A 27,277-nucleotide genomic window follows, 5' to 3' on the forward strand; every position below is an offset into this window, starting at 1 on the left:
ACGCCAGACATACGAAATTTGGGGATGTCCAGCTTTCTAAAACCACAGTTAGGGAGGCCCTAAGACTCCTGATTCCTCTCACAGTTTTTCCCAGTGTTTGGACTACAGGTGAGATACTGGTCGCCATCTTGATAGCAAACGCCAGGAAAGCCGCCACTGGCGTCGCTCGGTAACCACGGAGACACCCGTGCCCCCTCCCGTTTCTCAGCCGTAGAACCTGTAAACTACACTTCCCATCAGCCTATTTCCTCTACTTGACCACGAGTTGTCCAGGTTTGGCTTGTCCGCAGCCGCTGCGCTGCCGCAGTGAACTGCGGGAGTTGCGGTTCGCGGCGTGGCCTCGGTTTTTCCTGAGGGAAGCTCCCGAACTACAAATCCCGTGAACCAGTGGGCTCACGCATGAGCACGAAGCAGCTGGTTCTCCTTGGCCCCCCTGCCAATGCCTGAGAGGTAAGAGAGGGCGGGGGGAAGGAAGAGGAGGCGGGATCCGGGCTCTGCGTTGGCTGCGGCCTGGCATCAAAGGGGCGGCCCCGGCGGAGAGCAGACCCAGTGGCCCCGGCGATTATGGACCCGGCCGAGGCGGTGCTGCAGGAGAAAGCACTCAAGTTTATGGTGAGGGAACGGTGTAGGCCGGGGAACGGCGGAGGCGGGGGCGTTGGCGGCGTCTCCTGAGCTCAGGCCTGGGCCGCCCGCCCACTGCGGGACTTGGCAGCGGGACCCTGGGCCAAGGCCCGTGACTAGGGCGGCCGGAGCGACGGGATGAGAGCTCCGGGAAGGAGGCTGGGGGTTGCGGAGCGGACCCAGGGGTGGGGGCAGCAGCTCCGCCATCTTGTGGATGAGAGGCCAAGTGACAGCGGGAGCTTAATCGAGGAGGGGGCACCAGGCGGCGCGCGGGGCCCAGGAGGGAAAGGGGCGTGGGGACAGTTAGTGAAGAGCGGAGGAAGCCAGTGGAGAGACGCCGTGAGGCCGCTGGCAGGGCCTTCCCGGTGTCAGGGTTACTGCAGGTAAGGCCCGGGAGAGGAGTTGCATTCAGGAGTAGGGAAGGGGAGCACGGGATAGTGGGAAGACAGATATTGTGGGTAGGGGGAGAATAGGCAGGGCTGGATGCAGATGGATTTAAGGGTGGAGGAGGGAGAGGCTGGTGGGAGGCTAGTAGTTTTGTGAAATGAGGAGGGAAGATAGGCTTTGCTTTGAGGGTGGAATCTCAGCTTGGCCAAACTAATGTTGACAAACTGTGGAAGGGAAGAGGCCTTACCTAGGAAGATTAAGGACTGGGAAAGAGGACCTAGGGCTATGGGGACAATACGTTGGAGAGGAAGAGGGTGTTGACTATGAACCAGAATTAAAAATGTCGGGAAAAGGGATATATACTTTGAAAGAAGGTAAATATTATAGTAAGGACAAGTTGATGAAAAGTAAGAGGCCGATTGGTCAGGAAAACATGGGTACAGGAGATTGGGGGCAAAATTAATATCTAATAGGGTAAAGCAAAACAAAACTTAGAGCTAAATTGTGGAGGTAGTAAAATATGGGGCCAGGTGCTGTATCACTTTCTGGGAAAGGAAAGGCCATGGAGATTAGAGTTGCAAAGACCCATAAGAAGTGATGAGATCTGTGGAGAAATTCAGAAGATGAAAAGGGTGACTGTAGGTAGTGGGTTATGTGAGATTAAGTCAGGACTGGTGGTTTACCCGTCAGTTTTAGGTTGAAGCACAGTGCGAGCATGGATTGGACTTTGTGTGTGTGTTTAAACCCATTGAAACCTATTTAACTGTATCATGCATTTCTTTTGCTATGCTTATCTTTGGCAAATTTATATGGTCTGATATTTGATGCTTTTGATCTGATGCTTCTTGTATATCCTAGGTGAAAACCAGACTTTGTGATTACAACTAAAGGATGATGGAATGCGTAGACTTTTAGTTTAACAGGTGGCCTTAGAACATTAATATTATTTTCATTCAAGTCTTGCTTTTTTCAGAAGCAATGGTAACCTGTTACTCCAAATCTTATTCCTTTGTTAAAAAATAGTTATTTTGTGTCTTTGCCTAAAATACCATGACAAATCTAAAAAAATATGGATACTAATCTAATTGAATTTAGGCTGTAAACTGCCCCATTTACAAGAATACTTTTTCAGAGACTGGTCAAATATTAAGAAGAGATCTTGAAATTTTTTTGGACTTTAAAAGTAAATGAAAGTTGCTTCATCTCTATAGCCAGCTTCTAGATTTAAATCAGAGAAGTTCCTTATTTTTGTTTTCCTACCTAGAGGGTTGATTTTTAATCCTGATCCTGACATGTGTCAGATTTATGGAATAATGTGAGTTGTAGATCATAAAGAGACATTATGAGATCATCCTTTTTGCTCCCCATTAAGAAGACCTCAGCCTAGGAATATCCTTAACCACTTCATCTCTGCCTTGTACCAGTGAGTTATGTTTTGATAATGGCCTCCTGATTGAGTTAAGATGAACTTGGAGATGACCATGTAGTAGTTTGCAGTGTTTAGGGCACCATACGTTATTAAATGTTGAATCAGTTTCTATATGGAGAAGCCAATTTTTTCTTTAATTTTAGTTACTTTCATTTTTGACCTTGCCTGCTATTGTGGCTGCTGTTTGAGAAAAGGTCAACTGGAAGAGGGTCACCAAGAATGACACCTTAATCAGAGAAGCAGAGAACAGAGAGTTAGAGGTTTTGTATTCTCTTTCAGCTCAGTAACAGTCTGATCATGAATCTGAGTAAGTTATAACTTCTCATTGGTCCCCTTTGCCCTGCTATAGCATGTTTATTCAGAGTCAGTTTTGAGATAGGAATATATTTTATTTGAATTTGCATCAAGTAATTAGTGCACAGTACACATGGAAAGACTATCCTTTTAATCAAATAGAAAATTTTGTTCAGTATTTGGCTTTGCTCTGGCTTTACCCTTTCCCTCAATTGTGAATCATTAGTGACAACTTTTGTACAGATGCCCTGATATCTATAGTTAAAAAAAAAAAGTAAAATTGGTTTAAAATGCCAACATGAAATGGATACTCTTATGAATTTGCTCATTACCACATTAATGTAGTGCTTTGATTAGGAATTTTACAATAAAATCTTATTAATGAGACTGCTTATTTAGAGTTGACCAGAGTTGCCCTTGGATACTTGTGAAAAATAGTTTAAGCATAATGTTTAATTTCTAAAAACAAAAAAATGATATGAAAACTATAGTTTACATTAAATAACTTGTGTGCTAATGTCTCACATTCAGCGTTAGCAGGTCCTCAAGGACCTTTCCTGATACTTCTTTGGTCAACAAAAGTATAAGTATAAACCTCCGAAAAGATAAGTAGAACTGGAAGAAGACCCGGAAGAGAAATGAAAATGATTGAACATAGGCCTCATATATATATGTAATGTATGAAAGATGAACTGAGGAGGAATTTGAGGCTTATTTTTAAAAATAGACAGGATAAATATATTCTTGTCCAACTAACCCCAGAATCAAGTAGGGGAACTTGAAACTTGAATGACATAATTTTAGGACACATAGAGTTTCTTATAGAACTGATAGATATAAAAGATAATTATTGTTGTGTAACAAAGCACTTCAAAATTTAGTGGCTTAAAAGAGGCAATTTATTATTTCTCTCAAATTTGATGGTTTTTCTGCTTCCTTTGGTGTTGGCTGGGGTGCCAGCATGACTGGAGTGTTCCAAATGGCCACATTCACATGGCTGGCTACTGGCTGAGAATTCAGGTAGAGCTAAATGCCTTCAGTTCTCTATTATGGGCCATTCCTTATGTGGCTGCATGGATTTCCTTAAAGTGTGGTAGTGGCTGGGTTCTTAGAAGGAGGAAATAATCTCTACCAATTGATAGGAAAAGTGGCATGGGTAAACAGGGAGGGGGAATTACTGGGGGCCATCTTTTGAGACTGGCTACCAAAGATGCTATTCTAATTGGATGTTCAGGCTAAAAATACAATTGGGATCAGCCAAGTTTGTGGGTAATAACACTAGAAGTGCTTGGAAGGCATCTCTTTTCTGAGGTTAACTTCTCAAGGAACTAACATGATCTCCTGCATGACTTGCCTTAATGACGTCACTGTAGACATAATACTGGTTGAATTAATGTGATTCAGTAACTTTTCTTATTTACTTGAGAAACATAGGTATTTAAAAACAAATTACATTTTTAAATAAATTTTCAGATTTTTCACTATAATGGACTTTTCTTTTCCTTCGATCATTGAGATTGATTACCAGCTGGTTGGATGGACATTTGAAACTGATTCTTAGTTTAAGTTGTCAGAGTTTCTATGTGTCCTTTGTCTATTTCCAATTTAAATTAGCTTTCAAACAGTTTCTTTTCTGGATACTCTTATGTAGATGTTGGGGTATGAAATTACAAATTAGTAATAATTCTTTTTGCTTATTTTCTAGATTTGTGTTTGTAATAAATATACATAGTAAATTATTGAAAGTGAATTATTAGATGTGGAGTAAAAGCTCTTCTACTTTGAATGGTTTTAGAAATTATTGCTAAATTAGAAAATGAACTTTCTTTTTTTTTTTTTTTTTTTGTTGAGACAGAGTCTCACTTTGTTGCCCAGGCTAGAGTGAGTGCCGTGGCGTCAGCTTAGCTCACAGCAACCTCAGACTCCTCGGCTTAAGCGATCCTACTGCCTCAGCCTCCCGAGTAGCTGGGACTACAGGCATGCGCCACCATGCCCGGCTAATTTTTTCTATATAGATTTTTAGTTGTCCATATAATGTCTTTCTATTTTTAGTAGAGACGGGGTCTCACTCAGGCTGGTCTCGAACTCCTGACCTTGAGCGATCCACCCGCCTCGGCCTCCCAGAGTGCTAGGATTACAGGCGTGAGCCACCGCGCCCGGCCTAGAAAATGAACTTTCAAAAGAGACCACTTGTTTAAATCCTGAAAGAAAGGAAGCAGATAAGAATTCTTTTCCCTTACTGAAGGGAGAACAGGACATTATGTAAGATCTTGATCATATATAGATAAAATTATTTTATGGTAAATGGCATTATAATGAGAAAGGGAAGAATGAGTATCGAGGAAAAAAATCTTGTATTAAAATATTTTAAAATTCCATCTATTTTCTAGCAATATTTTAACACAGCACAGAAGTCCTTTCTAAATGTGTATAGTGAGACTCCATTGAGGATGAAATAGAAAATATTTAACAAAATTTTGCAACTTAGTCAATAAAAAGAAAACTTGCCCCTTCCTTAATAAATTAATCTCAGCATCTTAAAATTGGGAATGGAGGGGGAAAAAATCTCCAGGGATCTTAACAGTTTCAGGTAGTATTCCACAGTATTTACCTTGTACTTGGGGATTCTCTGGATAATTAGAACAGGCTGAAGCATATTTCCTTTAGTTTCCCAAAGCCCAATTGAGAGAGAGTGTTTTAAAGAAGACTCAAATAACAGAAGTGGAAAAGATATTGAGATTAATGTAGAGCTAAGAATATGATTGTTCTCTGAGGCACTACCATCTGAATACCTGGATTGCTTTTATATGTGGCCAGGACTGGAATTGGGAAGCAAGGGAGCAAAAGCCCCGGACCTAGGGGAGAATTCCTGCCTGCCTAAGAAGAACCTTTTGAGTTGGAATTTCTTTCTGGTCTTGCTCCTTCTGTGATTTGGGTCTCCTCTGAGGACATACTTGCCTTCCTACTCCCAGGCTTGTGACCTGAATTGATGCTATGTCAATAACAGGATAACAGTAGAAGTGGGAGAAATTTTTTTTTCTCTTTAATTTAGTCAGCCATGAATAGCTAACAGCTATTACAGTCAGCCCCCTGTATCTGTGGCTTCCACATCTGCTGATTCAACCTAACTTGGGTTGAAAATATTCAGGAAAAAAAAACCACAATAAAAAATAATACAGGGCCCGACGAGGTGTAATCCTAGCACTCTGGGAGGCCAAGTGGGATCACTTGCTTGCTTTAGCTTGGGAGTTTGAGACCAACCTGAGTAAGAGCAAGACCCCATCTCTACTAAAAATACAAAAAATTAGCTGGGCATGGTGCCGAGAGCCTGTAGTTCCAGCTACTCAGGAGGCTGAGGCAGGAGGACTGCTTTAGCTCAGGAGTTTGAGGTTGCTGTGAGCTGTGATGACACCACGACAGTCTAGGCCGGGCAACAAAATGAGACTCTGTCTAAAAAAAATAATAAAATAAAATACAACAATAAAAATAATCCAAATAAAAACTAATACAGTATAACAAGTATTTACATAGCACTTATATTAGATATTATAAACAACCTAGAGATGTTATATGCAAATTCTGTATCATTTTATATAAGGCACTATAAGGGACTTGAGCATCTGTGGATTTTAGTATGGGGGGAGAGTTCTGGAACCAAATTTCTTGCAGATACCAAGGGATGACTGTATTTATTTAGTGTTTACTGTGTGTTGTTCCAAATCCACTGTTCTAAGTTCTTTACTATGTTATTTCACTTAATTTTCCCAATAATCCTGTGAGAGAGATTCACTACTACTATTACCACCATTTTTCATATAGGGAAAATCATTCCAGAGAGGTTAAGTAACCTTGCTCAAAGTTATTCTGCTGGCAAGGAGTCTGAGATTAAACCCAGGCAGTCTGATTTGAGAGGCTCCCTTACAAGTATACTTCATCTTTAAAGAGCAGGAAAACAATGGGATATGATGGCCTATTTCCTTGCTGTCTGGTGGTGGCCAGAGTGGAAGAGTTACCGCCTAAATTTACATATAGCTTTTCTGATATTTGAATTACTGATGAAATACAGAAAGACTTTACAGTTGTCACAGTATCATTGTATCAGTTAGCTATTACTATTTAATAAAGAACCACAAAATATCAGTGGCATACAATAACAGATATTTATTCTCATGAATTTATGGATTTGCTGGGTATTGGATGATCCAGACTGGGCTTAATTGGGTGACTGGGAACTTGGTTACACACTCAGGACTGTTCTGTATGTTATTTTGGGATTCAGACTGAATAGGCAGTGACTTCCCAGGCATAGCTCTTCTCGCAGCCACCACAAAGGCAGGAAGAGAGTAAGCTCTGTTGTTCAAGTGCCTTTCAGTCATTGGTTGTATCACATCTGCTAATATTCCATAGACCAAATGGAGTCACGTGGTCAAGCCCAAAGTTAAGTGGGGGAGAGAATAATTTGCACAATAATCTACTACAGTAGCAATAGTCTACTACAATGATCTAGTACAGTTGATTTATAGAAGAATGGTAAGATGCTTACTAGGATAGCCATTGTTTTTCTTTCTGCTCTTCTTTGTTGGCACTGTCCTGACTAGCACTTTTTCATTTGGTTATTGAATAATACTTGTTGGTTCGATACTCCCAGAATCACAATTTAATGCAGCAGATATCTTTGCATCATGTTATGTGGAAAAAACCATAAATAAACAGAATCTTGACTTTATTCCATAGTGATGCTCTGAAACATTTAACAAGTTCACGATACTATTCTGTTTTGCGGAAGGATAAGGTTGATGTCACTCCAGTGGTATTTGTAACAGAATATGAACTGTAACAGAATTTGTATCAAAGTCATACATAATGTCCGGACAACTCTCTTGGTAGTAGGTTTAGAGTTTTTCAATTTCTTCTCTGCGCCTAAACTTAAAGTTGCAGAGATTTGGTGCTGATATTTTTAGATGTCTGGGGAACTTTCATGCTTTCACTAAAAAGTCATAGAGAATTGTAGCATGTGGATAAATGTTTTTGTAGCACAGATGCATAAATCCTTGTACTGAGGAAGTAGTACACTGAACTGTTAAATGTGGTTATTTGTGAATTATTGGATTATGGGTAATATTTCACAATATTTAATGGAATTCTAAAAATATACTAGTAACCACACAGAAAGAACATTACTGTGGTGATTTTTTTTCTTTAATTCTTTAATGATGTTTTCCAGATTTCTTTCTTTCTTTCTTTTTTTTTTTTTAATATAGACAAGGTCGTGCTCTGTCAGGCTGGAATACAGTGTTGCCATTTTGGCTCACTGTAGCCTTGAACTCCTGGGCTCAAGGGATCCTCCTGCCTCAGCCTCCCAAGTAGCTGGGAGGGCAGGCATGAGCCACCACAACTGGCTATTTTTAAACAAATTTTTCGTAGAGATGGGATCTTGCCATATTGCCCAGGTTGTTCTCAAATTAAAGCTATCCTCCCACCTTGCCCTCCCAAAGTGCTAGTATTATAGGCATGAGTCACTGTACAGATTTTCTACAGTGAATATAAATCATATTTAATCAGAAAAAGTAAAATTGAGCATATCGAGTGTATGTATTTCTAAAACAAATACCTGAAATGAAGACCTGCACTTGATCGTGGGCTACAGTGTAGCAAGTGTACTGGCTATAGTAGGCTGACAGTGGCTGCTTGAACAGACTGCTCGCTCTGAGCTCCAGTTTTCTTAACTGGAAAATGGGCTTTTGTTAGTGTTACCTACTTAAAAAGGGTCTCTCTCTCTCTCTTTTTTTTTTCCCTTTCAGTTCAGTTTAAATTATAAATTGTCATGTATAAGTAAGGTGTTACTTGCTAATTTACACCATAAAATCACTATATGTATCTAATGTTTTCATAGGAAATTTAGGACTGTATGATCCTAAATTGTGCTGAAGCATTGAATTCTCTGTTAAGTAGAGCTTGGCAATAAAGTCTAGAAAAAAATCAGTGGGTTGACAAACTGAAAGTCAGATCACAATAGTGTGCATGTAATGTGATTTGATAAGAAACTGACTACAAACTGAGTGCAAAGCATTGTGTTACATGGGGAGAAGGGGTGATGAGGCAGAAGGGCATGAAGATACAAAGTTGAATAAAACTTCTCTAGAACTTCACAATCTAATGAGACAGGCATTTATAAATATCTCGTAAGGCACACACTTTGGTAAGTGCTAAAATAGAGGTGCTATAGAATTTAAGGGAGGGGAAATTAGTTTTAACTGGAGAGATCTTTAAAAACTTTATAGAAGAAAGCTTCATATTAGATCTTGAAAAATAGTTTTTGACAGCCTTGTGTCTGAAGGGGGCAGTTCCAAGAAAAGAAAGTAGCTTGGGTAAAGGCCAGGAGATGGGCAGCCACAGGATGAGTTACAGGTGGTAGATAGGTATGACTTGAGCATAAGGTGCATAGCAGATAAGAAGGAAAAGATAAATTAGGGGGCTGGGAGTTTGGACTGAATCCAGTTTGATGAAGTCTGTATTTAAGAAGAATATTCTAGTGTACTTTGTGTATGTATGTGTCTATGTAAGCTTTTTATTGAAGCAAAATATACGTACCGAAAAGTATACAAATCATGTTTATATAACTCAGTGAATTTTAACCCATGAACACATCTGTGTAACCATTATCCAGATCAGAAATAGAACATTACCAGTACTCCAGAAATTGCCTGCATGCCCCCTTTGAGTTAACTAACTCCCTACTCCTGAGGAAAACCACTATCTTCTAATACCTGTAGATTAGTTTTACCTTTATTGGTAATCAGCCTTATATAAATGAAATCATTCCAGTATATATTCATTAATGTCTGGTATCTTTTGTCCTATATTGATTGTAAGAAGATTCATTCAGGTTGTTGTGTGTAGTTTGTCCATTCTTGTTGCTGTATAATATTCTACTGTGTGAATATATTTCAGATTATTTAGTCATTCTGTTTTTGATGGACATTTGGGTTATTTCCAGTTTTTGGCTACTTTAAATTGTGCTGTTAGAAATAACCTTGTACCTGTTTTCCTTGAACATGTACATATTTCTGTTGGGTGTATACCTAGGACTACAATTGCTGGGTCATAGGGTATGAAAATTTTTGGCTTTAATAGATACTATGAAACTATTTTTCATTTTACACTTCCTTTAGCAGTGTATGAGAGTTCCAGTTTGCTGCACATTCTTGCAACACTCACTTGATATTGTCTTCTTCATTGTAGCCATTCTGGTGGATAAATTGTACTATCTCACTGTTTTAATTTGCATTTCCTTAATGACTACTGTAAACAAGCACCTTTTTAGGTTTATTAGCTATTTAGACATCCTCTTTTGTGAAGTGTCTATTCAAGTCGTGCCCTTTTTTTTCCCCATTGGGCTGCCTGCCTTTTTCTTATTGATTTTTTTCCTTATATTTTAAAAAATACAAATCCTTTATCAGATATACGGTGTCTTTGTAGGAACAGAATGTTTTGTCTGTTTTCACACTTTTTCATTTAAGGGATCTATAAAAAATTTTAAAGGATTTTGTAGTATCCACGAAGAGTTGACAAGATTTGCAAGTTTGTTTGTTATGTGGTGTTTTTTTTTTTTTTTGGTTAGAGACCGGGTCTTGCACTGTTGCATAGGTTGGAGCACAGTGGCATGATCATATCTTACTCCTGGGCTCAAGCAATCCTCCCACCTGAGCCTCCCGAACAGCTGGGACTACAGGCGTGCGCCACCATGCCCAGCTAATTTTCTTACTTTTTGTAGAGATGAGGTCTCACTGTGTTGCCCAGGCTGGTCTCAAACTCCCTGGCCTCAAGTGATGCTCCCACCTAGGCATCCCAAACCACTGGGATTATAGGTGTGAGCCACTATGCTTAGCCAAGTGAGTTTTTTTCTTACATATCAATATGTAAAAAAGAATTACCACTATTAGCACCATGATTGTAAAAAGAAAGAAAGGACACTTCAGTGCCAACAAGATGGATATAACATCTGAATAAAGGAAACTCTTAAATGTTTTTGTGTTAGGTGGCATAATGGCCCTCTCCCGAAGAAGTCTACATCCTAATTCCATGAAACCGTGAATAGGTTCAGTTATATGGCAAAGGGAAATCATGGTATGGTAGTGGATGGAGTAAAGGTTGCTAATCAGCTGACTTTTAGCTACTTGGGAGGCTGAGGCAGGAGGATCACTTGAGCCCAGGAGTTGGAGGCTGTAGTGAGCTATGATCGTGCCACTGCGCTCCAGCCGAGGCAACAAAGGGAGACTGTCTCAAAAAAAAAAAAAAAAAAAAAAAAAAAAATCACAGGAGTTCCTGAATGGGTAAGAGGGAGGCAGAAGAGGAGATCAGTGATGTCATGTGAGAATTCGCCCACTGTTGCTGACTTTGAAGATGTGGAAGAGAGCCATGAGCCAAGGAATGTGAGGAGCCTGTAGAAGCTGGCAAAGGCAAGCTGGAGCCTTTGGAACAGAACACAGCCCCACCAACATGTTTTTAACTGAGTGAAGCCCATTACACACTTCTGAACTACAGAACTGTAAGATGATAAATTTGTGTTGCTTTAAGCCACTGAGTATGTGGTAATTTGTTAAAGCAGCCACAGAAAACTAATACAGTCTTTCTCACTAGAAGATAGTCACCTTAATTGGTCTGTGTGTGTGTATGATTTGTTAAGAAATAATATATATATATATATTCACTATGTTTACTAGCCTTATTTTTTTTCTCATTTTACCACAGACCCATAACAATTACTTAACAGACTGGTACTGGTCTGTGGATTAGTGTTTGGTAACTACCAGTTGCAGTTCTCTCTTTATATTTTATTTTGAATCAGTCTCAGAATTCAGAAAAGTTGTGAGTGCAATACAAGAGACATTGTTTCCTGAAGCAATTTAGAGTAAGTTGTTTCATCACCACTAAATACTTTAGCATGTATTTTCTACCAGCGAGGACATTCTACACAACTATAACATAACCACCAAAATTTGGAAATTAGCATTGATACAATACAGATACAGATCTGATCCTCAGGCCTTATTCAGATTTTTTTTTTTTTTTTTTTTTTTTTTTTGAGACAGAGTGTCGCTCTGTTGCCTGGGTTGGAGTACTGTGGCATGATTATAGCTCACTACAGCCTCCAACTCCTGGGTTCAAGCTATCCTACTGCCTCAGCCTCCTGAGTAGCTGAGACAACAGGTGTATAACACCACGCCTGGCTAATTTTTTTTCATTTTTAAGAGACAGGGTCTCTTGATGTTGCCCAGGCTGGTCTTGAGCTCCTGGCCTCAAGTGATCCCCTGCCTCAGTCTCGCGAGTCTCTGGGATTACAGGTATGAGCCACCGTGCTTAGCCTTTTGTGAATATTTTAGAAAGGAGTTTATGCTACTGAATATTCACAGTTTTTCTGTGAAGTGCAAGGGATTCTGAAACCTATCCACAAGGTTTCAAGCAAGCCTTGTGACAGTGAGGATGGGAGAGTGACTTGGGAGCATTTTTTTTTTCTGGTGTTCTTTTGTCTTGTGTAGAACATTTGTGGCTTTTAAAAAACTGAGGAGATAGGTAAATGAAAAAATCTGGTTATTCTATATTTTTTTCATAATGCCGAACTAAGTGAGAAACACGGTCATCGTGATGGAGATTGTGATCATGATCAACATTTACTGATCTCTTGTTCCCGGTGGCATAGATCAGTGGTGTGATTTTGAATAACATACTTATTCAGGAAATAATTTAGATAGAGGCAAAGAAGGCTTTCCCTGGAGTAATATATTAATTTGGCCCCATCTATCTGTTCTCCCATCTTTGTAAATCATCCCAAGCAGCAGTCTGTATTACAAGAAGCAAACTAAATGATTGCTAATTAAATGTTTAGTGTTTATTTTAGTTGGTTATTAGCTTGAGGTTAAATTTGTTTAGTGAGTGAATATGGAAGAATTATGTTTTTTACATTTTGAATGCATGCTTGCTGATCATTGGTATGTTACTTCCATTTTATGAAGCTGGTACATAATTTCCTTCTTTTTAATGATTGTAGAGTTTTACAGTTATTGAATCTTTGCTTAGATGGTGTTATGTCAGTACTTTCTTTGCTACCAAGTTCTCAGTTAGGAAATAGTCTCTTGATTATAACTTGTTTCCATGGGAAAATATAGTCCACTTTGAAACAGTTTTCAGAAATATGTTGCTGTAGAAATAAACTGTCAAGTAGTGATTCAGGTTTCGTGTTCAGTGTAATTTAGAAAAGGTGACTTAAGTAGAAGAACATTGATGTATCTGTTTTTAAAATTGCAGTTAATTATAATGACAGCTTATAAGATCTATATTCTCTCTTGGAATGTTGCCTAATTTTACAAATTTTATACAACTTGAGTTAAAAACAAATAATTTAAAAGTGAGTCAAATGAATTAATTGAAAAGAATCTTGCCTCATCAAATCATGCCTCTAACCAACCATATTCAGGCATGGCATTTTGAAAATCAGAATGGATTGCTTCAACTTTTATCAGAGTTTGAGAATAGAAACTCTTTTTATGGAGGTATGTGTCACCCGTGATTATATGGTAGTCTTCTGAATATGGTCCCTTTACCTGACCTCATCAACAAATTGTATATAATCTTTATGTTTATATATGGTCATATTAAAAAGTGTTTCTTAAGTATTCTTATTTATTTATTTATTTTTTTTGAGACAGGGTCTCACACTGTTGCCCAGGCTAGAGTGCTGTGGCCTCAGCATAGCTCACAGCAACCTCAAACTCCTGGGCTCAAGCGATCCTACTGCCTCAGCCTTCCAAGTAGCTGGGACTACAGGCATGCACCACCATGCCTGACTAATTTTTTATATATATATATTTTTAGTTGTCCATGTAATTTCTTTCTATTTTTTTAGTAGAGGCGAGGTCTTGTTCTTGCTCAGGCTGGTCTTGAACTCCTGAGCCCAAACGATCCACCCGCCTCAGCCTCCAGAGTGCTAGGATTACAGACGTGAGCCACCGTGCCCAGCCCTTAAGTATTCTTAAATGTGTTATACTATTATCTTATAGAAAAATATTCATAATCTTTTTGGAAAGCATTCATGTTAAAAAGAATTAGAAATGAGGTTTATCTCATTTGGACCTGTTATTTTTCAATGTATCCTTAAAATGTAGGCATGGTACGTAAGAATTCATAGTATAGGATCAACTGAGAGTTTGATTTAAATATAAATTATACTATGGAAGCTTGCATAAGATACTACATATTTATTTTCCAAAGAAGCTTCTTTAAATGGTTCTGTTAAGTGTAGGAATGTTCTGATGATTATCTTTTTAATTAAAATGAGAAATCTTTGTTTAAAGTGACATTCGTTTTTTTACAGCCTGTTACAGTCTCTGTAACAATCATTTCTTAAGTCTGAACGTTTTATTTCCAGGAATCCATTTATATAAAACTATGTTTAGACTTAATTAAGGAACGATTCTTACAAAGCTTGTAAATAGCCAGGAAAAAAGGGACCGAAAATAAAACTGACATTCACATTTAACAAAATGATTGTTACAAGGTATGTAATAAGCTATAAAAATACAATAAAGCCCTTTTTATAAGAGTTCATATTTTTTGATCCTTGTTTTCAGAGGTATTTAAGAAAAATATCAAAGCTCTGCAAAGTGACATCTGTTGTGCTGAATGGACTAGTAATAACTTCTTTTGCTTGTAACTGACAATACGGAGTTCTACCTGTCTTGTTAGTATGTTTTCTTTGAAACACCTTGTAATCAGTTTAGTTTGGTATGTAAATTTTACATTGTGGTATAGTGAAAACAAGGCCTGGTTCTCTGGTTCTACTTTCTAGAAGTCATAAGATGTTGGGCAAGTTGCTTAACCTCTCTGAGTCTCATTTTGCTCATTTAAAAAGGAAAAATAATAATACCTGCTTTTGTACTTTGGAGAGCTATTGTAAGGACTAAGTAGAATTACAAATAGTGAAAATATTTTGGAAATTATAAAGAACTTTAAGTATCCATCCAGATTATGTTTCTCTTAAAGATGAACTAGGTATAACAACCTTTTTAAATCAGCAAACATCCTTCTATTGTTCACACACCCTGTCACGTACACTTGCACATCCTTTTTGCAATGATGTTTGCTTCTGTTATTTTTTCTGTTTTCCTATATAACTGTAAATTATTGAAACACTGTTGGCATAGTGGAAATTACACAGGAGTTGGAGCCAGAACTGGTCTCCGGTCCTGTCTTTAACTACAGTCACACATTGTTTAATGACTGGGATACTCCTGTTAGGTGATTTTATTGTTGTGCGAAATCATAGAGTGAACTTACAAACTTACATAGTGTAGCATACTACACACCTGGGTTATATGGTATATTCTGTTGCTCCTAGGCTACAACCTGTATAGCATGTTACTATATTCTGAATCCTGTAAGCAATTGTAAGAAAATGGTAAGTATTTGTGTATCTATCTAAACATAGAAAGGGTATAGTAAAATTATGGTATTATAATCTTATGGGACTGCCTTTGTATATGTGGTCCATTGTAGACCAAAATATTGTTATGAGGTGCATGACTATATTTGCTTGTTGTCTCAGCTTGAGTGGTGGTATTAATAGTTAAAATAAAATAACAATGATAATGATGGTAGCAAACACTGATAGCTTAGTATATACCATGCAGGAATCCAGACACTATATAAATTAACTCACTTGATCCTCTTAACTTGTTAGGTATGTATTATTATTCTCGTCTTGATTTACAAATGTGAAAACTGAAGTCCAGAGAGGTTAAGTTACTTCCTCAAGATCGTACAGTTTATGAATGGCACAGCTGGTATTCCTAACTTAGACATTCTAGCTCCAGAGCCATTGTGCTTATTAACCCACTTAAGCACTATCTTGTACTGACCCTGTTCCTCAGTTGCCTCATCTCTAAAATGAAGATAACAATAACTGTTCTATCTCCTTTTACTAAATTTTTTTGTTTTTTGATACAGGGTCTCTCTCTTTCACCCAGGCTAGAGTGCAGTGGCGTCATCATAGCTCACTGCAACCTGAAACTCCTAGACTGAAGTGATCCTCTTGCCTCTGACTCCTGAGTAGCTGGGACTACAGGTGCATGCCACCACGCCTGGCTAATTTTTCTATTTTTTGTAGAGATGGGGTATCCCTCTTGTTCAGGCTGGTCTCCTGGCCTCAAGCAATCCTCCTGCCTCCCCCCGCCACCCCCAACAAAGTACTAGGTGTGAGCCACTGCACCCAGCTACTCAGTTATTTTGACGATCTAGTGAGAGAGTATACATAAAAGCACTTCAATATGTGGGTTTTTTTTGACTGTTATCTTTTGACTTATTTTAGAGAAATATGTTTTTGAAGAGGGGTATGGATGGTATCAGTCTTTTTTCAAATCTACGGAAAATTTTGAGAAAAGCACAGTGATAACTCAGTACCTGGATTGTCAAATTGTTAACATTTTGCCACATTTGGTTTTTCTTTATATATAGTTATAATTTTCTTTCTCAGTCATTTGAGAATTGCAGACATGGTATTTCACCTCTACTTACACATGTATTTTCCAAGAACAAGAGCATTCTCATTTGTAATGACAATACAAGATTCCACTCAGGAAATTAAACACTGATAACATTTTTTTAACTTAATATACAACTCATGTTCAAAACCCTTAGTTGTCCCAAAAGTGTCTTTTACAGCTTTTTTTTTTTTTTTTTTAAATCCGGGATCCAATCACATGTTACATATAATGTCTCTTTAGTCTCCTTTAATTTACAATAGTTCATTAACATTTTTATTCACAAAATTGACATTTTTAAGATTCTAGGGTAGTTCTGTAGAATGTCCCTAATTTGGATTTGTCTGATTGTTTTTTCATGATTAGATTCAGGTAAACAGGTTTTGTCAGGAATATAATACATGCTGTGGTTTCCTTCTTAGTGCATTATTTCAGAAGATACATGTCAGTTTGTTCCATTATTGGTGATATTAAGTTTGATCATGTATTAAGGTTGTATTTACCAGATTTCTCCAATATACAGTAAGAGTATATCGTAATTAATAAGTATTCAGTGGCAGGGGTAGAAAGCAGTGACATCATCACAGCTCACTGCAGCCTCAAACTCCTGACTGAGCTTAAGACGTTCTTCTACCTCAGCCTCCCAAGTAGCTGGGACTATAGATGCATGCCACCACACCTGGGTAATTTTTCTTTTCTTTTCTTTTTGTTGTTGTTGTTGTTGTTGCTCAGGCTGGTCTCGAACTCCTGGGCTCAAGCGCTCCTCCTGCCTTGGCCTTCCAAAGTACTGGGATTATAGTTGTGGGCCACCATGCCCAATGGGCTTTCAGTATTGATGTGATCTCTGTATACACTTCAGCGACTTTGTTCTGTTAAGTCTGTGCAATTAGTAAAGCAAGTGGCAAATTTGTTATGTCATAGAGATATTTTTACTTTTACAGAAGTTGGCCAGTCAGTCCTCCTCCGTTGCTTCCCCTATTAGCAATACTATAAACATCAGATAGGAGAATGACCTTAATATTTGTTTCCCAGAATAAATCACAGCCTTGAAGCAGCTATTTCTTTCTGAATAAAAAGTTTAATTTCACGTCCTGATTAGTGCCAGTATGTGCAGGTGGATATTTATTTTATGTAGCTAAACTGATCTGCCTTTGCCAATTACTTGCCAGTCAGCTGAACTATAACTTCTTATGAGTAGTTGGTGATAAATTATAATTCTCATTAGTAAATTGTGTGTGTGTATGTGTGTGTTTTGTTTTGTTTTTGTTTTTGTTTTGAGACAGAGTCTCACTCCGTTGCCCAGGCTAGAGTGCAGTGGTTTCATCATAGCTCACTACACGCTCAAATTCCTGAACTCAAGCTATCCTCCTGCCTCAGCCTCTCCAGCAGCTGGGAATACAGCCAAGAGCCACCATGCCTGGCTAAGTTTTTGTATTTTTAGTAGCGTTGTGGGGTCTTGGTCTTGCTCTTGCTCTTGCTCATGCTGGTCTCAAACTCCTGAGCTCAAGAGATCCTCCCTTCTTACCCTCCCAGAGTGCTGCCATTACAGGCATGAGCCACCACGCCCAGCCGATGTTTTTTTTTTTTTTTTTTTTTTTTTTGAGACAGAGTCTCACTCTGTTGCCCAGGCTAGAGTGAGTGCCATGGCGTCAGCCTAGCTCACAGCAACCTCAAACTCCTGAGCTCAAAGGATCCTCCTGTCTCAGCCTCCTGAGTAGCTGGGACTACAGGCATGCACCACCATGCCCGGCTAATTTTTTCTATATATATTTTTAGCTGTCCATATAATTTCTTTCTATTTTTTTTTTTTTTAGTAGACATGGGGTCTCGCTCTTGCTCAGGCTGGTCTGGAACTCCTGAGCTCAAACGATCCGCCCACCTCGGCCTCCCAGAGTGCTAGGATTACAGGCGTGAGCCACCGCGCCCGGCCCGATGTTTTTTTAAAAGTAAATATTAATGAGCTGGGGTGGGAACCAGTCACTAAATTTTGGCCACAGTAGGATTTTATTAATAGCTTTTTTCAAAGGCTCAGGTTTGGACTAATAGCCCCAATTAATTAGCAGTAGGAAAGAGTAAGATCTTGTTTTCAATTGATTTGAAAATGTACATAGGACTTAGAAAGAGTAGTTCCTGGTGGAAAAACCCTAAGCAGAGATTCTTTTTCATATTGAGAAATAAAAAATATTATAGTTAAAATTTGAGTGTTTAGAGAGGCTTAAACAGGAGGGAGATAAACTGAAGATAAGACATAGAAGATTTTGAAATTGGAGGGCACTATTGAACTCAATTTTTAGTTGTTTAATTGAAGCCATGGAGTTTTTATAATTTTTTTTTTTTCTTTTTCTTTTTCTCTTTTAATTTCTAACAGTTAAATTTTTTAAATAAAGACAGGGTCTCACTGTGTGGCCTGGGCTGATCAAAACTTTATTTTAAAGTGAAACTGACTTTTATTGAACTTGTATTAAATGTGATGAATTAGAAGGAAGCAAGGTCCTTTTTTCTTAATAAGTAGATCAGTTATTTGCCTTCTTATCTAAAATGTCACCAGATTTTTGTGGGGTCATAGGGTTTAAGAGATCCCTCCAGAGATCATCTAATTCAAGGGTTCTTAACCTTTTTTTGGTTATGGACTGAAAATCTTTTGTATGCCACAGGATTTTCTCCTTGACATGCATGCATGTGCATGCATTTTGTTCACAATTTCAGGAGGTTCAGAGATCCTTGAGTCCTATCTATAGCCCCAGGTTAAGGAACCCTGATTTAGCCTTATGTTTTGGATTATTTTTATTAAAAAGCCTTTGTTGTTGATAAACATCATTTTAATATAACTAGTTGTGATTGTTTTAATAAGGATCTGACTACAAGGTCTGAGCTTCCTCATAAAATCTCATTTTGAGAAGCTAATGAAATGTTGAGTATGTTGTTTGGTTGTGTCAGGAAAAATGGTACAGAGATGACTTGCCTGATGGTTATCAAAAATCCTACTGGAACATCTTGTTCTTAATATTTTCATTCCCCTAGCTACTCAGGCAAGCAGTCGCAATTTATTGCTGTCGATGATGATGGAATTTTACTTGTCAGGGATATATGGATAGATACACTTAAATCCTTTGATTACTATCCGGATTATTTCCAGGATCTTTCTACTTTTATCAGTTTTCTTAAAGAAATAGTATGACCAAGTAAATGCCCAGCAAGGTCAATTTACCCTAGCAAGTGCACTTTACATCTAGGAACATTTGGCATAAACTATTCTATCAAGGTCAACGTTAAACACTGTCAGCATGTTCAGTTATTTATGCTCCGCAGTTGTGGGAGGCCTGGGAAACATTTATCTTCTTCTCTTTTTCTTCATCCTCTTAAGGCAGCGGTCCCCAACCTTTCTGGCACCAGGAACCAGTTTCATGGAAGACAGTTTTTCCATGGATGGTGGTGGGGGTAGGAGGGTGGGAATGGTTTTGGGATGATTCAGGTGCATTACAGTGCATTACATTTATTGTGCAGTCAAACCTCTTTGCTAATGATAATCTGTATTTGCAGCTGCTCCCCAGTGCTAGCATCAGTGCCTCAGCTCTACCTCACATCATTAGATTCTCATAAGGAGCACACAACCTAGATCCTTCGAGTGTACAGTTTACAGTAGGGTTTGCACTCCTATGAGAATCTAGTGCCGCCATTGATCTGATAGGAGGCAGAGCTTATGTGGTGATGCTTGAGATGGGGAATGGCTCTGTAAATACAGACGAAGCTTCACTCTGGCCGGCTGATCGCCTCCTGCTGTGTGGTGTGTTCCTAACAGGCCACAAACTGGACTAGTGCCTTGCCAGTATGTGGTATGCAGCTGGGGGGGCGGAATTGGGGACTGCAGTCTTAAGTTATCAACACTGGGAATGCTATCTATCTAGTTAGCTTATTCAAGAAGGAGTAGCTTGTGATCATTTTAGATCAGCAGTACACTTTGGCCAAAAGACCTGGTTTGGATTTTAATGTATCCCGTATGCCATGTAGAAAAACAATTTTTATAAGGTATCATTAAAAAATATTGTGGAGTACTCCTTCCTTTTAAAAATGAGCAGATGAAGACCCAGAGACTTGTGTGACTTGTCCAAGGTCACAGTTAGATGAAAGCCTGGATTAGAGCACACATTTCCCAAGTCTAAGCCTGGTTGGTGCTTTCGACTCTTTTTGTTTTGTTTGTGGTTCAGCTTGTGTTTCTTCCACTGGATATGATTGATAGATGAATTTAGGGGTGTGTGCCTGTGTGTTTAATTAGTGCTTTTGTGGCTTGTTTAAGAATGCCTTCCCTACTCTAAGATCATGAAAATAGTCTCACATTTTCTACTAGAAGCTTCTTAGTTTTGCCTTTTACATTTAGAACTTTAGTCTTTCTAGAATTGATTTTTATTTGATATGAGGAAGGGATTCCATTTCATTTTTTTCCATATGGTTTTCAATGGCCCATGGCATCATTTACTGGAAGAATATGTATTCTTCACCGATCTTTCTAGAATTGATTTTCATTTGATGTGAGGAAGGGATTCCATTTCATTTTTTTCCATATGGATTTTCAATGGCCCACAGCATCATTTACTGGAAGAATATGTATTCTCCACTGATCTACAGTGCTACCTCCATCATAAATCATGTCCTTAAATGCATTGATCTGTTTTTGGACTCATTCTGTTCTGTTCTGTTCTATTTATCCCTGTATCAGTACCATACTATCTTATTCACATAGCTTTAAAACAAGCCTTTGTATCTGGTAGTTAAGTGCTCATACCTTGTTTTTCTTCTTGGCTATTCATGGCTTTTTATACCTTCACAGGAGTTTTACAGATGCTTTTCAAACTCAGTAATAACAAGTATCTAAAGGCAAACAATAATATGCTTGTTAGCATTCAAGTTAGTTATTGATAGAACCAAAATATGAAGTTATTTCAAAAACTAAATGCTAAAATTTGAGAACTTTAGGCTAGGGAAGATAGCTTTGTTTTGTTTTGTTTTGTTTTGTTAAGAGACAGTTGGATACAGTGAAAGAACACTTTACAGATTACTCTTAATAAACACTTGACCCTTAGACAAATCTTTATTTTTGTTGGAGTTCTTAGCCTTTGGGCCTGGGCCCTCTTCTGTGTCTTGTCTATACTTTGTTCCTAGGTGACCATCTATTCCCTTGGCTTTGAAATACCATTTGTGTGCTGATGACTCCTAACATGCCTGTAATCTCTAATTCAGCCTTCTACTCTGACCTGTAGCTTTGTATATTCAACTGACTATCCACTTGAATGTTGCATAGTCATGATTTTTTGTTTTTGTTTTTGTTTTTTTGCTGGTCTTCCCATCCTAATAAATGGTGTCACCACTTACACAGTTACTGAAGCCCCAAACCTGGGATCACTCTTGAGTGCTCACTTTTCCTTACCCTGATATCCAATCCATCATCTGATTTTATCTGTTCTCCTTCTCAAATTGCATCTAAAATTCATCTACTTCTCTCTGCCTCCACTGCCATCAACTTACTATGGGTTATTATTTCTTTTATGGACAAATGTAATCGTTTTCTAACTATTCTTCTCTTGAAATCCAATCTCCATATAACAGCCCAAGTGATCTTTCAAAAATCTAAATTTAAAACTTTTCACTATCTTCCTTTTGCACTTAGGCCAATGGAAATTTGTCTTCATTTCTTAGCATGGCTACAGCTTTCTTAGTTCAGCCTTCACAAAGTGCTGCTCATTCATCAGGAGCTGATTCAGAGACTCTACAGAAATGGCAATGTTGGCATGTGCCTTAATTTGATAAGCTCTTTTAAAAATAAATTTGAGACATTAGCTATCCAGAACAATAGCCTCCCAACGCATCATAAAAAATTTTTGAGTACTCCTTCCAAGTATTTTTTTTTTTTTTTTTGAGACAGAGTCTCACTCTGTTGCCCGGGCTAGAGTGCTATGGCGTTCAGCCTAGCTCACAGCAACCTCAAACTCCTGGGCTCAAGCAATCCTACTGCCTCAGCCTCCCAAGTAGCTGGGATTACAGGCATGTGTCACCATGCCCGGCTAATTTTTTCTATATATATTTTTAGTTGTCCATATAATTTCTTTCTATTTTTAGTAGAGATGGGGTCTCGCTCTTGCTCAGGCTGGTCTCAAACTCCTGACCTCGAGTGATCCTCCCACCTCGGCCTCCCAGAGTGCTAGGATTACAGGCATGAGCAACTGCACCTGGCCCCAAGTATTTTTATTTTTATTTATTTATTTTTTTTGAGACAGAGTCTCACTCTGTTGCCCAGGCTAGAGTGAGTGCCGTGGCGTCAGCCTAGCTCACAGCAACCTCAAACTCCTGAGCTCAAGCGATCCTCCTGTCTCAGCCTCCCGAGTAGCTGGGACTACAGGCATGCGCCACCATGCCCGGCTAATTTTTTCTATATATATTTTTAGCTGTCCATATAATTTCTTTCTATTTTTAGTAGAGGTGGGGTCTCGCTCTTGCTCAGGCTGGTCTGGAACTCCTGAGCTCAAACGATCCGCCCACCTCGGCCTCCCAGAGTGCTAGGATTACAGGCGTGAGCCACCGCGCCCGGCCAGTATTTTTATTTTTTAATTTACAAATTATAAATTGTATTCATGCTCTATCATTAGTTGCTATATTAAGGCATAATATATACATTTAGGGCAAATATAAATATTAAAAATACATATACAAATGAATAAATATATATGTATAAATTGTGCCCAAATAGTTACATTGATACTGTCTTTGGCTCACTTTTTTCACATACGGTTAGTTCAATATTGTTTTTACCTTGTAAAGTGTCTAATGAAAGGCTATTTAAAGTTTATTTAAAACTATGTAATCTTAAATCCTGAGCATACTACAAGTTTTTGCAATATGCTGAAAGAGAATGAATGAGGGAAGGCACCATTGCTAACTCCTTTATGTTGTAGAGCTTCCAGTCTTCTATTGGAACACTTGGTTCATAAGTGATATTTGACCATATATAACATCAGATCAGGGAATCAAGTGTCAGTTGATATCACAAAAAGCTAAAAAGATTAATCATGTTTTTAACTGGAAAATTAATTTAAAGTTCTAATATTTTCCCCTCTACACTCCAAAGAATCGGCTTGCTTACCTCCTGGCATGTGCACAGCCCATTTTGGAAACCAGCTTGTCTCATACAAAGGATGAACATGCATTGTGGCAGAACTGAGTTCTTTGTCTTTTCTTATTTTCTCTTCAGATTTCATCTATCTTTGAAAGCATCTCGACTGAGAAAATCCTTTGAACAGCATAGCCAATGTAATGCAAACTTCTTATACTGTATAGTATGCCCGTCTAAAACAAAGTGCATGCCCAGGAATCTGGATCTAGGACTTCCAAGGCTTTAGTAACTAAATTACAGATTTTATAGAATATGAACATTATTTAGCTGGGGGAAAAAAGGAGATACTTTCTTCTCAGTTCTATTTAAAAGAACTTACTATTTTTGTAGGGTTACAGGTAGAGATCTGTGACTAAAGTACATTAAATTTTTTTTTATAAAAGAAGGAGACTCTTTGGTAATTTATTTTTTATGATAATGCATTCTTTCCCTGTGGAAATGGTTTAAAAAGCAACTAAATTGGCCGGGTGTAGTGGCTCATGCTAGAGTAATCCTAGCACTCTGGGAGGCCGAGGTGGGTGGATCGCTCGAGGTGAGGAGTTCGAAACCAGCCTGAGCAAGAGCGAGACCCCGTCTCTACTAAAAATAGAAGGAAATTAGCTGGATAACTAAAAATATATAGAAAAAATAAGCCAGGCGTGGTGGCGCATGCCTGTAGTCCCAGCTACTCAGGAGGCTGAGGCAAAAGGATTGCTTGAGCCCAGGAGTCTGAGGTTGCTGTGAGTTAGGCTGACGCCATGGCACTCTAGCCCGGGCAACAGAGTGAGACTCTGTCTCAGAAAAAAAAAAAAAAAAAAAAAGTCAGCTAAATTATTTTTAAATATGAATATTGGAAATTGAATATTTTTAGATCTAATTGCCAATGACTGGTACGGTGAATCTTTATAAAGATAATATTTTGTATCTTGGAGAGTGAAAGACATTTAGATGTCTTATGTATATTGGGATTTATACCCCTTAAAATCTTAGAAAAAGTACTCTTTTTGCAGCACGCAGCTTGCTTGGCTTGTGGATTTCACATAGCTTCTATTGGGGAATTTGGTTTATTCCTGAGATAAGGTTTTTTGGTCCATTTAAAGACTCAACTATCTAGTTTCAGAGGTAAAGCTAAAAGTGGAGTCATCTTCCACTTCTCCCCCTTCCACAAAATACACAGAGTCACAGACTGACTAGTTATGAGTAAAACAAAAGCAAATCGTCTCTTAATCTAGGAACAGAGGGGAGAAATAAAGAAGGCCGTAGCCCAGAAAGAGTGAGGGTTAAAATAATTAACAATCTGAACAGGGTATAACACACTCTTGAGAAGAGTGGTAGGGGCATGTCCCAGTAGCTTGCGGTTCCCTGTAGAGTACATGGCTAGACATGGCAGGAATAGCAATTTGACCAGTGAGTTCCAGGAGGTGTTAACAGCAATAGCATAGATCTGAATGCATGTCTGCTTGTAGCATACTGCCTGGAGATGAGGCCAGAGCTTTTCTTTTAAGGAGCGTTCTGCATGAGTCATAGCAGTTACCAAGAATGCTAGGACACACATGCACAAAAAATTCATAAATTATCCTGTCAAAGTTCATCACAAAAATCCAGTTTCTTGCATGATTCTAACAGCACTAGCACCTAAATTTACATTATCGCACTGTAATAAGATTGCATCATCTTGCTTACAGCCTAGGATCTGTCAGCTTCCGCTAATTTAGAAGTCATTGCAAGGTGGCATTTGCTTGGAGAGTTTAGGCCTCCCAAAAGGGGATCAATAGAACAAATTAAGGAAATAGGATTGTAGAGAGATGGAATTTTGTACATTATTTTAGCCCAATTGGCTGGTTTAATTTTCATGTCTGGGTCTAGCCAGGTAGCCCAGGATTGGAATCCTTTTATTCAATTTTTTTTTTAAGAGACAGGGTCTCACTCTGTCGCCCAGACTGGAGTGCTGTGGCGTGGTCCTAACTTACTTTACTGTAACCTTGAACTCTTGGGCTCAAAGGATCCTCCTGCCTCAGCCTCCTAAGTAAGTAGAGGGGACTACCAGGCATGCACCACCATGCCCGTCTAATTTTTGAATTTTTTGTAAAGACAGGGTTTTGCTGTGTTGCTCAGGCTGGTCTCAAACTCATGGCCTCAAACGGTAACTCCCACCTCACCCTCCCAAAGTGCTAGGATTACGGGCATGAGCCGCTGCGCCTGGCCACTGTGGTACAAAGTATGTGGTATAGAACCATCTTCATTCTTGATCTACTTGAGACAGGTTTTAATGCACACTTTCCTACAGCTCATAATCATGATGGTATTGATATTTTTTGCTTGGAGAAGTCTGTACAAAAATCAGTCACTGCTAATGGTAGACAGTCTTTAGATTTCAGCAGATATCAGGGTTTGTTGATGTTTTTTGTTTTTATATGATGAAAGTCCCTATCAAAGTAATTCTTCCTCTGAAAGATTTTAAAGTTGGGTATTATATTATTTAAATAACATTCTTGTATATAGTCTGTTATTTGCTTTTTCATGGGGAAATCCAGAATCTTTAAGAATACAATCCTAAAATAAAGTTGTTACATATTGGAGAAAGGCAGAATGATTGTGTCGTTATGGCAACTCAAATGGGGAAAATGAAAACAGCACAGAGAAGCTGCATCCTGTTGTCATAGCAACTATAGTTGTGAAAATGATTAAACCTGGTCTAGAAAGGATGTATTGCAGCTTTAGTCCATTGAAAGTATATAATGTAAGAAAAGACAGGAAGAATTGGTTTTAGACAAAAGTTAAATCCCTCTGGTGCCACAAGTTGCTAGTACCACTGTGTATAGACAGTTCTCTGTCCATTGTAATTATAATTTTATTCCTGAAAATTATTTAAAAAATAATATAGGGTGTTTTCCTTTTTTCCTCCTTCCCCCTTTTCTCACCCAGTGCTTAATTTTCGTTCTTTTCCATACCCTCTTGCTGTATCATTTTAGTCTTAAGTATTGAACTGTAACATAAACATCTAATGTCATGACAATTTGTAAAGCATCCAGTGCAGCATCATGGTTGTGTATGAACAGATGGATTTGATGATAAATGATAAGCATCCTCTAGGTGTGAAGAAATTTATTTTAGCTGTTGTCTTTCAAACTTTCTTTGTAATCAGAGCTTCTTAAGTGTTATTTTAAATGCCATTATTCTACTTGCCCATCATAGCAAAATATTTCATCCCAGTGCAGTGGAGACGTGTTAGGAATAAACCTGATGAAAGCTGTGCTCTTTGTTCAGCAGCTGGCTGCTTGCGCAGGTTTTTGTGGTAATGGAATCGGCATCTCTGTATAAGAGTATTGATCTGCTGCTTGGTAGGTGCTGTGTAAAAGAAGTATCCCTGTAACAATGTATTAAAGTGGTTTAAGAGCAGTTTATATTACAAATGAGTCAGAAGAAGACAGAGTTCTGCAAGACTGGACATGTGCTATAAATATCCATAAAACTGAGGATTTTATCTAAAAACTTATGTTGAAATTCCGATATTTTCATCCACATTTAATTGCAAATAGTTGAACATTACCTGAGCATGAGTTGCCTACACGAATGGCATTACCCTTCTTTGCCCTTTAGTAGAGGTTTTTATATTTAATGTTCTTGTGTTGTAGTTGAAAACTGTGGTGTGAAAACAAGTCAGTTAGGAAAAATAATATTGACTGACCAAAGAACAGCATTTTAAAATAATCCATTGAATATTTCCAGTCAGAATCCAAATATAATATTAATGTTGATTTTGCTTATGCATAAGTCAATTTTCATAAATAGCCTCTTAATGTTAAACATTGCCTGGTTTTGCCTGGCTAACCAAAATCTGTTCTTTCATATAGGTATAGAGAAGAAACC

The 27,277-nt window shown here is 38.3% G+C and overlaps 1 protein-coding gene across 1 annotated transcript in view; it reads left to right on the plus strand.

The window, feature by feature from the left end:
* The first annotated feature begins 591 nt into the window (after positions 1-591).
* BTRC (beta-transducin repeat containing E3 ubiquitin protein ligase) overlaps positions 592-27,277 on the plus strand; it is a 157,936-nt gene continuing 131,250 nt past the window's right edge. Inside the window, exon 1 of the mRNA XM_069459999.1 lies at positions 592-612. Coding sequence (XP_069316100.1) covers positions 610-612 — 3 coding nt within the window. The 5' untranslated portion in view covers positions 592-609. The remainder of the gene's footprint in view (positions 613-27,277) is intronic.

This window comes from Eulemur rufifrons, chromosome 28 (genome assembly GCF_041146395.1).
Source record: "Eulemur rufifrons isolate Redbay chromosome 28, OSU_ERuf_1, whole genome shotgun sequence".
Lineage (NCBI taxonomy): Eukaryota > Metazoa > Chordata > Mammalia > Primates > Lemuridae > Eulemur > Eulemur rufifrons.